This window comes from Pyrgilauda ruficollis, unplaced genomic scaffold (genome assembly GCF_017590135.1).
Source record: "Pyrgilauda ruficollis isolate IOZ18807 unplaced genomic scaffold, ASM1759013v1 scaffold15, whole genome shotgun sequence".
Lineage (NCBI taxonomy): Eukaryota > Metazoa > Chordata > Aves > Passeriformes > Passeridae > Pyrgilauda > Pyrgilauda ruficollis.
This window is the reverse complement of record NW_024513654.1, coordinates 9,810,312-9,828,261: the sequence shown is the minus strand read 5'-3', so window position 1 is coordinate 9,828,261 and position 17,950 is coordinate 9,810,312. Positions and strand designations below refer to the sequence as shown.

At 42.9% G+C, this 17,950-nt stretch overlaps 1 protein-coding gene across 2 annotated transcripts in view; it reads left to right on the top strand.

Moving 5' to 3' along the window:
• MXI1 (MAX interactor 1, dimerization protein) overlaps positions 1-17,950 on the top strand; it is a 55,675-nt gene that overhangs the window by 25,771 nt on the left and 11,954 nt on the right. For both annotated transcript variants that reach the window (XM_041461357.1, XM_041461358.1), the window contains exon 3: positions 1,363-1,392. In XM_041461357.1, the coding sequence (XP_041317291.1) occupies positions 1,363-1,392 (30 nt within the window). The remainder of the gene's footprint in view (positions 1-1,362; positions 1,393-17,950) is intronic.

Sequence of the window (17,950 nt, the reverse complement as noted above, 5' to 3'; positions counted from 1 at the left end):
TTTGACTATAGTGTGCCTAGCCTTTAGGGTATCCCATGTCCTGCTAAGCAGGGTGGCTTGCACAGGTATATGCTAACATTTTGTTTTTCCTCTGCTCTCAGCCATGGTCAGCTAAGGCTAATTTACCTTGTTTTTTGCAGACATCCACAGTTTATTCAGCATTTTTAATGCAGTTCTAACACCTGTTAGGCGCTCCTCCTTCCTTTTTTTGGAGGAGCATTTAATTATGACAGGGTTTCCCTTGGAGCACATTCTCCATTCAGTTCCCTAATTGTAGAATTCTCTGTGGGATTCTCCAGATGGGGGATAGAGGATAATCTTCTCAGAGCTCCGGAAGAAATGTGATGCCAAATTAGAGAAAATAGATCCTTTTTATTAAGCTCTTGGGTTCTTTTTACTCTTAATTTAAGGTGACCTTCTGTTAAAGAGAAATGTTGGACAAGTGGCTATCCTTTTAAATAATCCTCAACAACCTTACCTGGGTTAGATTAGAAATCCTGAATGGATTTAAACTTTTTTTGCCACTCATTCTATCATCACAGAGGCAAGGAGAATGAGCTTGCCTGTTTCCCTTTTGTTTCTGGTTGGTTTCATTTTCAAGCTGCAAAGCTCTAAATTAAGAAATACTGGCAGCGTGCTTGGCATGGTGGGCAGGTATAAAGACAAAGCCCCCTCCTTTGTCAAGTGTCACAGTGTCACTTTATGGGTCACTTCACTGCATGCTGGTGTTGTGGCAGTGCTGTTCCCATCCCCAAGGGGTTTCCAGGCATCCTAAATGTGCTACGCAGTGCCAAAGATGTTTGCAAACACAGCAGTACTGGCTGTCCCATTTTGTGCCCAAATGCTGGCCATGTCTGCTTCTGTTAAATTGGCTAAATCTGGCATGTGATGGCTGAAGGGCTCCAGAGGCTGTCCTTACAGGGCCAGTTCTGCTGGAAGGAAGGTTCCCGTGTATTTGATGCACAAATTAATTCTCCAGGAGCTCCTGCGTTAGAAGATGATACCGATATTTTTATGGTGTGAATGAAGAAACTAAAGCACAAAGAAACAACTGCAGCCTTGTACAGAGTTGGTGGCAGTGCCAGGAGTCTGGTCCCTTGTTCTAATCATTGTCTCTCTTTGGGATGTTGTGTGCATTTAAGTCTCTAGGGAACATTTTCTTTAGCATTAAAGGTACCAGCATTTGCACTGGAGGGAAGGAACATCTTGTCAGTAAGGAGGATGAAGTTAGAGATTTTAATGTGTGTAGTTGGTTGGCTTTGCAGTGTGATGTGCCAGTGGGGATGTGTACAGCTTGCAGCAGTTGAACTTTGATGCTCAGAGGTCAAAGGTGTCTAATCCAAATTTTTTTTTATTTTCCAGGTCTACGCACAACGAACTAGAAAAGAACCGGTAAGTAGCTAATGAGCTGAATTCTAAAAAATGTAGGCCTGGTGATTGTAATGAGCTTTGACCTTACTCATGCAGGTGCTGTTTGATGAGCTTAGACAGCTATGAGTGACCACACTGCATCATGGAGTTTTAAAAGGTGGGGGGAAGACACAAAAAGATCTGAAAAAGAAGCTTTGTTTTTGGTTGGTTTTTTTTTTCTCTCTCTCTGAAAAGGCAAGAAGTGACCCAGTTTTGTGACTAATCTGTATGCAGAGTAAATACTGTTCTTCTCCTGACACAGTGAAATCTGATTGGGGCACTTTCCATACATGAGGTTGCTACGGGATCAGGTTTCTTGGGCGCTGGGTACTATGTGTTACCATGAACCAAAGGGCAGAGCCCTGTGCTCTGCACCCTCTCCCCCCACCCTGCACTGGGCTATGATAGTCTCTGTAGCACAGAAGAAAATACCATTGTCCAGAGGCTTGGAGCTCTGGCTACCTGTGCTCCTGTGGAGACTCTTCTAACCTGTTCTAGGATTGTGCCTGTTTATCCTTGAATCTGATGTTTTAGCAAGCCGTGCAGTTTTGTTACTTGGCTGGCTCTTCTATATGACTCAACCCTTTTGTAACAGGAGTTAAAGTAAGATAAATACCATTGAGACAAGGGGAGCTAGTTCACACACAGATCAGATTATCGCCTTCCATTCAGGATGCTATAGTTAAGGTTGTGTCAGGGTTTCCATTATAAACTTATCTTGGCTCTTCTGTGGGATTTTAGGGGGGCTGAGGGTGGGTGTCTGTGTTTTTTGTGGCTGCTGTAACAAAGGCAGTGCTTTGGCCAGCTGCTCCTATGAAGAAACCCCCAGGGTGGGAAGGAAAGCTGAGTCTAAATAGGTTGATTGCCTCCTCTTCTCTCTTAGCAGCCATCATTTAACGAGGGATGGGAGGACTGTGAGGATGGCCAAAGACACACAGAGGCTTTGAGCCAAGTGTGTATTTTCATTCAGACGAGATCTTCCCATGTGGCTTCAAGGGAATTGGAGCTGAGTACCTCATGAATTGTGTTGCCCTCAGTTTCCCCCACATCTGCCTCCCCCTAGAAGCAACAATGCTGGGAAGCAGCTTGGCCTTTGCATGGTGTGGGTGCTTTCTTCCAGCCTCTGCTTCTCCCTCCTGGTATTTTTGAGTATCTACAGAGTTGCCATGGTGTTATCTCTCTGGGTTGATATAGGGAAGGTTTTTTTATTTGGGTAGTGTTGCTCCCTGAGCTTCAGCCTTTCCAGTCCCAGGCAGAGCTGTGTTGAGGAGTGTTGGCTCCTGGGTTTTCCAACTCTCTCTGGTTCTATTTACCCGTGGGGGAAAGAAAATGCAGTCCTTGGGTCTGACCCAGAACTGAAGGTGCTTTTTTTCTCCATGACAACAGTAAATCGTCACTAATCTTCAATGTGCTTATTTGCATATCTAATTGTTACTGCAAATGCTGCTTTTACTCAGTACAGCTTTAGAGCAGAGCTGTTTCCATCTTTCTCTGGACCAGCTTGGTCCTATCACATTGGCCAAGTTTGCGTGGATATGTGATCATCTTCTTCTAGCCTGAGGGCAGGCAGCAAAACTTCAAATTCTTAGCAGCCAGAGTTACATACTTACTGTCCAGCTAAGGACTCTATCCACTGATGGAGTTGGGATGTGCTGGGTACCAGTTGTCTGTGGGAATTGAGGCTCAAGTTTCTGCCTTGATTCCCTGTCTTTAACTGAGGACAATTATATTATCTGAGGTGGGGATACCATAAAGATTAACTATTGACTAGCATGTCAAGAAGATTGACTCGTGAGAGGAGTATTACTACTTGAGCTTCCCCTTATGCCTCCTTTTCCTGAATATTGACAAGGTGTTTGATTGCTGCAGAGTTTGTCCTTCCATTTTCATCTGGTGTAATATCTCTCTCTTCCTCTCCTTTTGTCTGTTATTCTCCTTAGTCCCCACCTGCTCCAGGCTGAAGATTCCTAACCATCAGCCTTCTCAGCAAGGTCTTTCCTCCAGGGCTTCCCATTCTGGGCACTGTATTCCAGGTCTGTCTCAGACATGGTTTTACAAGCCTTTGGTTTTCATCCTTCTGGGAAGGGCACACATTTGATCACATTGGGTGCTCTGTACAGGCAGACTCCTGTATCTGGGAACTTTGGTCAGGAGTCTGATGTTCCTGGTTTGGGATTGTCTATCCCTTGATGCAGATGCTGTGGCTTGATCAGCTGCTCACATCTGCAAACCCAGCTGGATGCTGTGGTGCCTTTGCTGTGTTTGCAGCGTTCATTACCAGTGAGTTGGGCAGCGAGTTGCATACTGGAAGCATTTATTTTCAAACTCCACAGCAGTGTTTTCTGAGTGAGGGGGATTGCTTCCTGTGTTCCCCAGCTCCATGTTTTATTTGCTGTGTTGTTAAGTTTGTCAGTGTCTCCAGACTTAACTGTTGCAAATATAAAAGCCCTGATACTAATGGCTTTGTGGCTGACAGGTGCTCATTTTCCCTATTATTTGAGATTATTCCTTCTAGATCTCACTGTTATCTCTATTATTGACACACACTATAATTTTCAAAATTGTCCACTATTAGGTCTCTGACTTTGTTTTTTTCCCTTCTTGTCTGTGAACAGCAGTCTTCTTATATTCAGTTAAATTTTGGTTTAACCCATTCAGCAATTACACAGAGTTTGTTTCAAGCAGTGGCAAGAGAATATTAGTAAAACAAAATGCTCTTCTCCTTTTTGAATATGTGATTTAACTTGGACTCAGTATTGCAGAGCTGATGATATTTTAATGTGTACCCCTTTAATATAGAAAACCCCCTAAAAATGTATTTTAAAATATTAAAACAATTTTTAAGGTCTACTGCTTGAAAATATTTCGCTCCAGAACACTCCACTGGTTCTGCTAAGGAGCTGTTTGGTTTGATACCAAACATTAGCTGTAATATTTGAGTCCTCTTCTGGCTTTGATTTGGGTTTTTTTCTTTGAAAAGATTGCAGTGACATTTATATAAGGGACTTCGTTTGTTGTAAAAGATTAAAGTTAATTTATACTTATTATCTGTCATTAATCCTCACTCTGAAAAATTTTATTTAATGGGTATGTGTTTCAGTTTATCTATGCTCAGGATGAGTCATAGCTTGCATTTAAACAAGAAACCAGCATTCTTCTCATCTGCTGCAATATGTAACTAAAATGATATTTTTTAGTCCTTTAACACACCTACCAAAAAACCTGATGTGTAAGCAACACTCTTCATTGTTTTCTGAAAGAAAACACGATAAAGTGTGTGACTGAAAAATGAAGTTTGCAAGTGTAATATTTTCTCAAAAAGGGTAACAACTGAAATGCAGGTTAAAGGTAAATGTTGTGTGTTACACAGATAGTGGTGCTAGCTGTTGTCTGTGAACATTTTCGACACATGCCAGTGTTAGGAGGATGTGGTCAGTGTGGTATTAAGGGCAGACACAGCTCTGAGGTGACATCCTGCTGCTCTGTGAAGTGGCAGTTCTGGTAGACCAATACAGCAGTGATGTCTGTCAGAAAAGTTACATCTCCTGACAGAACAAGAAAGAGTTTTGTAATGCTGTTGATCAGATTTAAAAAAAAAAAAAAAAAAAAAAAACCAACCAAAGAAAACCACCAGCATTTTTCTGTAGATCATACATTGTTCTATTAGGTTTTGATGATGATTGCTTTGTAATGAGGCAGAAAGAAGGAAAACAAAGCTGAGTAATTGGGTAAAGAATGAGTTATGAGAGCATATTTTTCTTAGGGTAACAACAATTCAGTTCAAACAAAAGATAGATCAAGGAGGTAAAGAGGCTTCAGGATCACTGAAAATAGAAATTTCTGAAGATCTTGCAGAATTTGTGGCTTTGCAAAAGTACTTCATTTAGAAAGAAAAAGGAAAAAGTCTAAAGGAGGCAAACTTCTAAACCAACTTGCTAAAAGTTTGTTTTGTGTAAAAGCAGAGAGTGAAGTGGTGTAACATCCTTTCTCTCTGATATCTTTTGACATGATCGCAAGCAAAGCAGACAAACACATAGCAAGAATCAAGTACTGTGGTTTTTAGCCTGACTCTTACCAGAATTCCCCATCTTGTGGCTCCTCACCCATTCTTTTTTTGACGTGAGAGACTGTTTATTGCAGAGCGGTTCTCCAAGGCGGTTTCTCACCCAGAGCTGACTGTTGTGCTCGGTTGCCTATCTGAGGTAGTGGATAAGATAAAAAAAAGCCCCTACAGAAAGCTTAGGAGAGAACAATGACCTGGGTCAGCTTGCACTGAAACATGGGGGCCTTCTGAAGCTCTGCAGCATTTGCACCATTTGGTTCTGTTCCTTTAGAATAAGGGCTTTGAGTGTGTCTTAGGAAAAGCTTTTAAGGTAGGGCTTTTAAATAGTGCAGACAAGCTGTCTAGGCTGGGAAAGATAGAAGGAAAGGAAATGAAAGTATGGTGAATCCTTGCTACTCTGAATAGACAAAGATGATTGTGCTTTTGTAGTGCTATATATACTTGCCAAGGCAATCTGATCAGTGTTTGTCTTGAACCAACTAATCAATGTGGTGTTGAGTTCAGTGCTATTTATCAGGAGAGCTGGAACAAGAAACTAATCCAGTAAATTTCATTTGTTCTCTGGAGTGGGCTTTGTTTTCATGCTAACTTCATGTAGCAAACGTTGACAGTACATATTGTTTTCCTCATTAATAAAACTTGGAACCTGTGATGTTCCTTGCAGCAGTCAAACCGTATCCAGCACAGCTGAGCATGCATCTTTCTTTGACACATCCAAAGGTCAGAGCATGCACTGATCCAACTTGCTCCTCGTGGGAACTGGAGCTAAACTCTCCTGTCTCCAAGGCCAGTGTGGAACAAGAGCTGGAGGTAGTTAGCTGTCTTCAGCTCTGTTGTTTGGATGACAGATGCCTCTGTTTTCAGCTGGGACTAACAATTTTTAACAGAGCTGCAGCGTGTTTCTCTGTTTTAGGAGATCTGGATAACTTATTACAGTGCTGTTGCTGTTTTTGCTTAACCTGGAGAGGGTGAAGCTGGTGTTTTTGGAGTAAGGCTGTCAGAGAGCTGTTCTTTCTGGGTACATCAAGGCTCAGCCAGCATTATTTAGTGTCAGTCTGCCTTTTGCTATTTCTTTGCATTGCTCTGAGAACTCTCCAGTCACTGGTGTAACACTGGGGAAGGCTGACCACCACATTTGCTTGTGCAAAGTGCCTTCTTGGGCAGAAGCAGCATTTTGATTCAGTTACAACTGAAAGTCTGCAAAGGCTTTGTTTCACATTGGCTGGGTTGCTGAACATTCTGAACTCTGAGTACAGCTGCTGCAAAGGGACAGTTAGTCTCCATGCCAAGATTTGAAGGAAACAAAATGATCCACATTTAATTTCAAGTCCTTTAGTACTGCTCATATAGGAATTTCTATATGGTTTATTTTTTTATTCAAAGTGATGCAGTGAAGAATGTATGCATGCCTATCATCCTTTCTGCTCCCAGATCTCTGCACGTCCCTTAGGAATCCAATAGCTGTTGAAGAAAGAAGAGGAAAAAGAACAATACTACTATTTTGGATAAACTGTCACAAAGAAAAATGTTTTGGTTTCAACAATGTTGCACAATAAAATCACTGTTATAAGCCATTTTTCAGAAACAGATATTTATCACAAAGCTCTTCTTAACTAAGATGAGTTTGGGGCACTTTCTGATGTATTTTTCTCCCATGGTGTAGAAAGAACTGTCAGCACAATCTGCTTGGCCTTGTCATAATGGTCTGATGCTGAGAATCCTTTCATTGTCCTGCCTCCCAGAAGGGAGACCTGAGAGGAAACCCCCATCTTCAACAGAAACATTCTCTGCAGTCAGGTCTCTGCACCAAATCAGAGGTCACCGGTCTGATTTGGAGTGTGTCATCGCCAGCTGTGGTTCCTGAATCTCTTCCCAAACTTGCATCCTCAGATTTCTACTTGGGTGCATTGCCATAGTTTTGTTTCAGGCTGAACCCTCTCCAGTTCTGTATATTTATGGCTGTCCTCAAAAAATTACAAAGACTGGGCAAATGCTCTCTCTAATCAGTGAGCCTGGACCTCTGGTCCCAAGTAGAAAGTCAAGCATTCAGCTTTCCTGGCTCCATTTTCAGTCATGTCATGGCTCTGTACTTATCATCTCTCTCCTAAATGGATCTCTGGAGACTTTGCAGGCTTGCTATTTTTTTTTTTTTTTCTTCCAGGGTGCTCTTTGAGGTGCTGAGTGCCAGCAGTCCTGATGCAATAACTTTTCTTATTCAAGTGACTAACATTGCTCATGGGCCTGAAAGCATTGCTAGCTAAAAGCCAGTTGGGAATTTCTGCTGTAGGAAGGATGAGGTAATAGGAACATAATTTTCAGACAGATCACCTGTTAACAACAAATTTCAGGACCTTGTACTCTTGGGGCAGAAGTTGGAGTTGTATGTGTTGATCTACATCTGGTACATGTAATAATGTAGCCCATGCGGACTTGTAATAACCAAAGGAATTGGGGTAGGAAATGAAGGAAACATACTCTTGTTCTCTTTTCTGTTTTTACCAAAGTCTGACAGCTTTGATAACCTCTAACCTTATCTTGCAAGGGAAGATGGGAAGAGTGGGACGCCCTAGGTGTCTCCTGGTGTGACCTGTGCCAGGTGAGAAGCAGAAGCATGCACAGAACCTGGATGAAGAAAAGGAGTAGGGACAAGTTTGCATTGACCCAGTCCTTTGCTTCATTGAGCCACATCTCTGGCTGGTTGCTTGCCTTTTCTCTCCTTCACACAAGTTTCCCCTATCCCACCTTCCTTCAAAATTTTGTGCTCACTCCTTGTGTCCCTCTCAGTGTCCTTCTGTCCCCTCAGTGTTGGCCAGGGCCAGGAGGTGCTGCTTGACATCTCCTTCCATAAGGAAAGAGAAGAGGGACACCAAGTGTAGGCACATTTGCTGCTTTGGGAGGCAGCAGTATGGTCTAACTCCTAGTTTTGGTTGCTGTGATGGTAAATGCGAGTGTGGGGCAGGTGTTCACAACCTTGTCTGGGAAAGGAGAGGAGGGCTTCATCTTGCTGTGGTTCTTGTCTGGCTGCAAACGGTACTGGTCACCCTGAGTAGTTTGCATAACTGTGGGCAAACAGACCTCAGAGGTTTCCTGCCGAACAGTGTATGGGAAGACCATAAAACAATTAAATAAGCAATGCGGAACCAAGAGTCAGGAATTCACCTCACATGAAACAAGTGGATAACATGGACAGGACTATGTCGGGCATGGCAGAACATAGCAGTAGATGGTGTAATCTGCCAGTGTTCCTTCTGTCCTTGGGAGTTTGAATTTGTGTGGAAATACAGATCATCTCTTCCTAGTGCTCCTTGCAGTACCTGTGCAAAATTGGAGTATCCTGTTTTTTAGAGGTGAAACAGACCTAAGTCTGTTAGATGCAAGCTGAATCTCAGATAAAAATTTTGGATTTGTCTGAGTCTGGAGGAATGCAGAGGAATCCCTGCAGGTTTTTAGCCCAATGTTCCATTAAGAAGACCTAGGGGCTGTCTTTTGAAGCTATGCTTTATGGGTACACTGCTGCCTGAGCATCACTTCCCATTAGCCATGTAATAAGATTTTCTGTCCCTCTTGCCTGTTAATTATTTACCTTTGAGAGTACATTTATAAAGCAACATGACTTATTTAGGGGGAAAATGAAAAGCTCTTGCAAAGCATGGATGCATTTTTCTCCTTTTTTTTTTTTTTTGTTTGCCTGGGAGTTCAGTACTTATAAGGCTCAGGACGAAGAACAGATTGCTATGAATGGTAGATTTTGCAAATGAGCATGTTCAGCTCACAAAAGGTAAGGCAAGAAAGGGGATGTAGCAGTTACAGAATGGTCTTGTAACTGTCTGTACAAGGGTTTCTGCACATGAGGGGCTGAGGGAAAGGAGGTTTGGTACAGAAAAGCTTATTCATGAAGCCACCAGTGGAAACAGGACATGAGTTTGAAATGCAGTGTTACTTTTATAGAAGCAGACTGTGCATGGTATCAGCAGGTTCACACTTGGTCCAGACTGATTGCAGTTCCTATGGTAAGGGTGTGGTTTTTATCATGGTAGGTAGTAAACAGCTGCACAAAATTTAGTCATGCTTGCAAAGTCAAGTGCAGGCTGCTATCTCTGACTTGTCTGGTTGCTGAGCCAGGGTGGAATATCTAAAAGCATCTGAATCATTTAGAAGCACAGCTCTTAATGGCTCTCGGGTGAATACTTGCTCCTTCGCTTGGGCAGTTGTTGCTCCTCTCTGGTTGTCTCTACAGTGCTGTAGTTATGCCGAGTCATTTGGGGAGCAGTGCCAAGGGTTCCTTACTGTCCAGGACAGTGAATAATGCAAAAACAAAAGGAGGGCATTTGATAGACACTGCTCTTCTTGTGGATGTGTTTGTAGTAAAAGAGCAAGGACCCTTCCACATGGGTGAAGACTGGCAAAGCCATACAACCGTCAGGAGGGATATGTGGAAAGGTAGTTGACGCTGGATTTGATTTTGCTGCTTATTTGTGTACGGGAAGATCTCCCTGTGAGCATCCCAGGAAAGAAAAGGAACAGAACAGGAAGGTTCAGAGGTGAGATCAGCCCTGAGGAGCCCACTGTTACTGTCGCTAGCCTTGAAGAAGAGCCTGGTCAGCCAAGAGTGTTCCAGGACCCAACAACAGGAAGTCACCAGCATTTCCGTGTGCTACTGCAGTGTATGTAATCTCTTTCTCTCAGAGCTGGGTCATGCAGGAGGGATTGCTTTGGCTCTCCCAGGAAGTTCTGGGCAATGTGTCCACCACATTTTCCTCTCAGGAGAGGCTTTGCAGTACTACTTAAAGACATAACTTGGTGAAGAGTTGGGTAATTAATTCTAATTCCACATGGTCAAAGCCCAGCCCTTAGATGGGAATTGTTCTGCTCCTTCTGGAAACTCAATGAAATTGTTCAAATGAGTCATTCGAAAAGGAGGAGCAGTGCAGCAGGTTTATGGTAGAAATCAGAGGCCAAATCAGAGGTTATTTTTTATCTCCTATGTCTTTTATTTCCACCTATTTGGCCTTGTTCCCTGGGGTGGGTTGAGTTGTGGGTTGCCCAGTCAGGTTTTGCCCAGCTGTGTGGGAATCTTCCATAGAGCTTGGAAAACACCATTCATTCGCTACACCCCGCTAATGCCAGGAGCCCCAGTGTGGGGCGAGTGCGCGCCTTTGCCCAGATGCACGGTTACGTGCAAGCACTCACAAAGAGCTTGCAGTTAAAAGCTACGTGCCCTTCTCTTTTTAACAGGGGAAGACAGACCCAGCTGTGTATACAGCTTGGTGTTTCCCTTTGATCTGTGTTTGTTTCCAGTGTTTCTCATAGAGTGCATCCTGGCGCTCTTCAGAGCTCTCTGCCCTTTTCCAAGTTTGCAGCTGTGTAACTGTGAAGCTTGCTGGGGTGCAGCCGGTTTCAGCAGTTTGGGTGGGGGGTTCCTCTTCCCTGCAATCCCTCCTGTTGTTTGCTTTGCTCCTAGTCTTTACTTGCCAACGTGCACTGCAGGGAGCTGTCTCATTCTGCTAATGGAAACAGGCCTTGCAGATGCCTCAAGATCCTCCCTTTTACTTTGCCTGCTTGCTCCTACACACATGGCATTAATACCCTTTGCCAGCTGCAACTGCCACTCTGGAGCAGATCTACTCTGTCACCCAGGGCAAACCTCAGAGAGGTTTCCAGAGACTCAGCACGCTGCTCCTGCAGCTGACTCAGGAGCTGTATCTAAAGGAGAGCAAGAAACTCTGTTCTTCAGATTTCTGTGGTTTCTGAACTTTTCTGAAGCTGTCAGGGATGGGGCTGAGAGGGGCCTTGCAGCATTCATTTGGTGCCCTCATCCCAAGGCAGGATAAGCTCCATCTAAATCTTTCCTGGCAGGTGCCAATCTAGCATGGCTGTATAAGCATTTGTCAGCAGGATTGCACAGGGAAAGAGTGCAGCCTATTGACCTGATTAACTGTGGTTACTGCTAGAAAGTTTTGTCTAACGTCTGACTAAGAAGAAAATTATTTCAGCATTGTTCAAGGGAAGAAAAAAAGCTGTGCAAAAAGGAGTGCCTCTCTGAGTGTGAAGAGTCCCAAATGCTGAATATGGCAGTCAACTTTTCTAGCAAGAATCACTCTGTTAGACCCTCAAAGTATGCTGAGGTGTTGTGGCTGAGACAGGCAAATGCAGGGAACAAAAAATATGGATCTTTTTCTGATGCATGCATTTCCCACTTCACCTAACCCAAAGAGCAACGTTGATGCCAAAAAAAGTGGGAAACTGGATGGGAACACCTCATCTCCCATGGATGTTCTATGTAATGTGACCCTGTTAGGAAATGTGCAGAGCCTGTTCTCCATGGTGTGACATCTTTTAAACTTTTCTTGGCTTGGAAAAGCAGCTTGGTATTCACTGGAAAAAGCACATATGGGGATACATTTCAGTGAAGGGATTGTAAAAGGAGAGGAGAAGTAAAATCTGATATCTAGTGTCATGTACTTCAGGAAAACATGTGGAGGCTCTGCAGAGTCATGAGTGTCTCTTGGAGTTTCTTTGAGTTGTGTGTTGTGGTGATCTTTGCAAAGAGCCCACGCATGGTGGGGAAAGAGCAGAATGGGAAGGAGTTTGTGCTGTGTGTTGGGCACACTGGAAGTGTTCAGCAGCTGTCAGAGTGCAAAGCTTTGGTACACAAGCAGGGGACTCCCATAAGCCTTCCAGGCTGGCTCCCAGGTCTGTGCAGACAGCACTGGCTTGTGCTTTCCCTCAGTCGTCCAGGGAAAGAAAATTGCATGAGGTTCTTAAAGGATTTTTTATTTTTTCCTTTCAAAGGAGCTTTTTCTTTTTTTAATTGTTCTGTTACTTAAAGTGAAAAATATGATTAATCTTGCCAACGCTTGTAATCATCCCTGTAATTCTAGTGGTACTCAGGGCAACGCAGCACCCAGAGGTATTTAAAAAACAGAAAGAAGAGGAAACATCCTATGTAGGTGTTTATTTTTTAGAATAGTGTGATGTTTGAGCTACTGTGGTGTATATTTTTTTTAATGGGGCTTAAACCGTAATGGGATTAACAGCAGGACATCAGAAACTAAAGGTTTTAAAGAAGCAAAAAGTTTTATGACTGTGTGATTGCAGCGTCAACAATATAGCCTTTGTCTTGTCTTCCTGACTATGACTAAACTCCTTTGAAATTCCATCTTGAGAATTTCTGACAGAGATAACCGAAGACCTCAGATAGATTTTTGTTGCATATATGGAGTAGAGAGGAATTACTGGTCCATTTTGGGCAGTGTGGCCATGTTGTACTCTGAGCCTTATTAACTACCAGAGGAAGCTGGATGAATTGGGTTCCCAGAGAATCCTAGTCTCTTGGCTGTTCCCACACCTTTGTCATTGCTGAGCTGCATGAGCACCTGAAAACCAGGAGTAGCTATACCTGGGCAGAACTGTATGAAGGAATTAGGATTAGCTCCATTTTGTGGATGAGTGTGTACTTCAGTTCCTGAAGGATTTACCTGGGGTCGTGCAAGCTGTCTGTAGACAGGTCTGATTCTCACATAAAGGTCCTGCCTGCTGCATAACCCTTTCCTGCTTGTGGAATTGTCATCTCCAGTTTGCTACTTTGCCCTTCCTGAAAGTGCCTGCAAGCTCTGCCAGCTCCTGGCTAACACAGCACTAGGAAAGTCAAAAAGTTTGTCCTTCTGGTTTGTAGTTTGGCTCTCATGCTGAGGAAACCCAGCACAGGCTCTCTCTAGGTGAATTGTGTTTGGATAAAATTACCTTTTATTGTTGTTTTTTTAACTATGATTTTTAACAGCAGTGTTTTTTGAAACCAACAAGGAATCATTCCAGGATGGGATGCAACATAGAAAATAAAATATCTGATTGGTGAAGCAGTAGTGAATCTTGCCTAAATTCATGAGACCCTGAGAGTGACATAAGCACTACAAAAAAGCAAGGAAGGAGGGTGGGACTGTGATTATAAAGTGATGCTGCTGCAGGTATTTCTGTAAGGTCATTATTTTCTTAATACTGCTCTGATAGCAGAGCAAATGGAAACCAGTTTCCACCAAACCAGAGGAGTAGGTGTTCCAGCTCCTCTCTCTTTTTCTTTGTCTTTTAAAATAATTTTTCTTTCCAAAACAAGCCATGAACCTTTCAGTGTCTGGTTTGTTCCAAGTGGGGTCCTAACCCTTTTCCTGCTGGGAAAATACAGGGTCAGCAAGCATAAGGCAGCTAATCCTCCTACAAATGTTAGTTTACTCAACTACAGCTGTTCTTGGGTTGGAGAATCAAATTTGTATCCATTTGTGGCATTGAAGACCCAGACAGGGGTCATAATGGTCTTCTCCAGATGATCAAAGTTCACTAGGTAGAGCTTCCTGTGCTTAATATAATGATTTTTGAGCCTTATTGAAAGCACTGGAAGTTTTGTAGTTGAGCTGAGGCAAATGGAGCAATTTGAATGTCTTAGAGGTATATTTCTTTTCTTGCTTCCAGTCCAGGGAAGTTGTTTCCAAGCAGCCAGCTCCATGCTTTTTCCTTGTTTGAGGTTTGAGCCATCTTGCATCTCTTGGCCTTCACACACTCCTACAGGAGAGAAAGAAAATATGAGGAAAGTGCCCAGTTCAAGGGAAAGGGCAAGGCAGGGGGTTTGTATTGTTCTTTCCTCTTGAAGTTTATATTGTTTTAATTTTCTAGGCAATAAACTTGGCTCCTCTTTGGATGAACTGTATTGAGAAAGAGTTTGTATTAGCACATCACACCAGCTAAGCAGAGGCAAGGTGTGTTTTCACACTCTCTGCTGCCTTCTTTCAAAAACTCTTCTTTTTCCTGGTACCTCTCTATGTGAGTTTAGGGCATGGCTCACCTGCTGTCAGTGTGCTGGGAGCTATGTTCTGCTCCCCTCCTAAGTAACAAGTATAGGTAACTTGAGTTGAAACCATTTGTCACTTAATGTTAGCCAACTCCTAGCCTCTTGAAATACAGTATTGCTGGATTTTCTGTGTAAAAATATATATTTCCTTATATCCAGTAGGAAAAGTACTGCTAGAATGTCTCAAGTTCTCCTTCCTATGCTTTTTTTCCAAACATACATCAAAGAATGACCTTGGCTGGTAATTCATTTTCCTTGGGAAGTCTGAGGTTAAATTTAAAATAATTTTACAAGGTGAAATTGTATGCACTGCTTCCCTTGTTCCAGATGTATGCCCTCTATACCTGAAAGGTACAGTAGATATTTGATGACTCCTTAAATATTTTTGACAGTGTGAAGAGATATTAGATGAAGAGCGCATGCTTTCCTTCTGGCATAAAAGATTTTGTGTAAACAAGTATGTCAAATGGTCACATTCTTAGAATGTACTTTCATTAGGAATTTTCTTCCATGAGGTAAGCTTCAGAAAATAGATGCATGTGATGGGAAAATTCTTAGTGCCTATAACTTACCTGTGTAATTTTAAAAATTATGTTAATGACAAAGAGAACGTCTGGTACCAGATAAGAATTTATTTTTGATATTGACAAATTTCCCACTCATTATTTTAAAAACAGGAAATATGTTTTCCCCAATAACAAGTTAATAGCATCCTTTACTCTTTCAGTGATGTACAAATGTCTGTCTTATGAAGCAAATGCTTGCTTTTTTCATCTGGCTAATGAAAGTACAAGTTTGAAACCTGCCTTGGATTTGGAAGGCATCAAAGTCCAAGGTCTCTTTCAGTAGCATTGCAAAGAAACAGGGGCTTTGAGGTACTGTGTGTGCTTCTACTGCCATGACACCCTGTGGACCTGGGGAGCTTTTCTGCTGTAAGCAGGAGACCAGTCCCTGGCTACTCTCCAGCTGCCTGCTGGGTTGAGCTGTCTGCTGCCTCAGGTTCTGCCAGGCTCAAGTGCAGGCATGGGTCTCCAAGATCCTTGCTAAATAATCTGTTTTCTGGTGGGCACCACCTTTGATTTCTTCTGGAGAGGCTGGAAGGATCTGGTGGCAGTAGATCTGAGCTGGAGAACTTTCCCATTGCCTGGCAGTTTTAGAGGCCATTAAGGATTATGGAGTGAGAGCATCTCTGCTTCTCAGTGTTTGACTGCAGAAGCCTTGCAGGAGTCCAAAATACCTCTTCATTTCAAATGCATTGTGCTTAGCCAGGAAACCTCTGAACAGAATAATCAAGAATAGCTGGAGAGTTTGGAAAATCTTGGCAATCTTTGCCAGTGACCTAATTCTAGCAATAAAGCTGGAAATCCGTAGATTGCAGCAAAGCAGGTTAGTGCCTCCTCTGCAAGGAGGCAGGTTTCTGATGAATGGCACAGCTGCTTTGCAGGCATGTTGGCAACATGCAGGAGGACTCTGCACTGACTTGGCTTTGAGCATGCTGTGTATCCCTAGAAGGATAATTACAATGGTATTAGTGAGAACCAGGGCACAGGACACCGCTGGCTATTTAAAGAGCAGGTCTATTTTTAATCACCTTTTAACAAAGATGGAGTTTTTATTAGACTGGGCTTTATAATTAACCAGCCTGGGTTGTATGTTGATGTTTACAGCTTTCTTTGCATGTTCCCTGATAGTCAAATGCAGGATTGTAGCCATATCTTATGGCCAGGGTAGGAAATTGCAATACCTGCATGCTTGGCAGCACCTTGAAAAGCTGGTGGCAAATGATCTTTGCCTACATGTGGCCATGCCAGTGGCACCTGGGCTGTGTTTTCAAGTCAGAAGGAGAACATGATGTAGAGCATTTGTGGCCTGTGGTGGCTGTTGGGTTTAGCACAGCTCAGCCTAAAAGGGGTTTAGCTGGTAACACTGTCTTCTCTGCTACACTAAAATACATTTAATTGTATTCACCAGGCATTAAAATACTTTCTGACTAATGTCCAAGATCGATAATAGGAGATCCTCAATATATAAATTCAGGGGAAAATCTGCTCCAGAGCATCTGTTGCTATTTGACATCTCTTAATAACTGTTCAAATTTCTTGCAAGGAATGACAAAGAGGAGCTGGGAAGAGAAAGTGGCAGACGGGCGCTGAGGTCAGTGTTAGATATGTATGAAAATGAAGGGGTGAGAGAAAATGCCAGGCATTGATTGATTCCATTCCTCTGCTGGGCAGATGGCCACCTATGCTGCTCTCATCACCTTCTCATTGTGAAGCCCAGGTTATTGCACCTGATCTTTTTCTGCTGAGTTGAAGCAGCCCTGTCTCATTGGTGCCTCTGAAGATCAAAGGGGTTGTGAAAGGCTGAGCAGTTATGTTACCGAGCAACTGTGAGTTCATTCTGGAGGAGGAACCTTCCAAAATGGCATAATTTTTATTACTGTGAGCATCAAAAGCATTCAAAAGTTTTTCACATTGCTTTTTCTAGTTTTGGAAGTCATGAGATTACAGGTAGTCTCTCTTTCTTAGAAATTGTTTTATTCATTTAAATGAAGCTTCTGTCTTCTAGCTCTATAGTTCAAAGCAGGAAACCTCAATATGTGCAACAAGTAGGACCCAAAGGCCCTGAAGTTATGCTGTAAATAAAATTAGTACCAGATATATCACTTCAGATTCAGAATCATAGTGTTGCTTTAGTATAATTATTTGGGATCTGCTTGATTTAGGAATTTTGAGTGCAGACACAGGAGCCTGTTTCAATGTCTGTGCATTTGACAACTGTATACTTGTTCCAAAGAGTTTCCAATCCAGAAGACAGTCAGAGAAGAGGACAGAAACAAGGCCTGGACAGGCTGAAGGATGGCAGTGAAAAGGAAGGTAACAGAGACAGTGTGAGATGAGAGCAGTCCTGCTCCCTGAAGTGCTCTCTGAGATGAGGGTGGGACTCCTAAGTTTTCAGAAGTGTCCTGTTCACAGCTGTGTCTGCAGTGCTGTGGCTTTGAATCCTGGAAGTGGATGCTCTCTCACGTGTCCATGTAACTCAAAGTGTATGAAGGCCAACCCCTGCAGTCACTGAACAATGTGATTTGCACTTAACATCTGCACAGTGTGAACAGACTGATCAGCCACTGGGAGATACAGCTAGGACTGTCAGTTACCACTCCATGCTGCAGCCCAGGAGACATCTGTTCTGCAGGAAGTCCAAATCTTTCAGCCAGATCCCCCATATTTCACCAAAGGATTGGAGGCTGCCTGATTTCCCCTCCCTCCATCCCTTTTGAAAACCATGAAGTAATTAATTTGATTTTTCAAAATCATAACATAATTAAGAGAGCTCTCTCAACAATATTCAGTTTTATGCCCGGAAGGTTCCCAGGAAATGCAGAGATTTTGACAGCTGTGTGATGCAGAGGGAGGTGGAGGAGCATGTCTTTCTCCAGACTGCAGTAGTAGGCTAGAAAGATCCCCATTGGAGTGGACCAGTGGTGGCAAGACATCACTTGGCACAAGGTTTGTTGGTCTTGCAGCTTCTGTTTGCCAAGAACCTGAAACTCTTCCAAAGTTGACATCAGTAATGAGTGTTCCCATCTAGAAGAGTTGAAGATAGAAGTAATTTCTGTGTAAGGTGTGCTTGGCCAT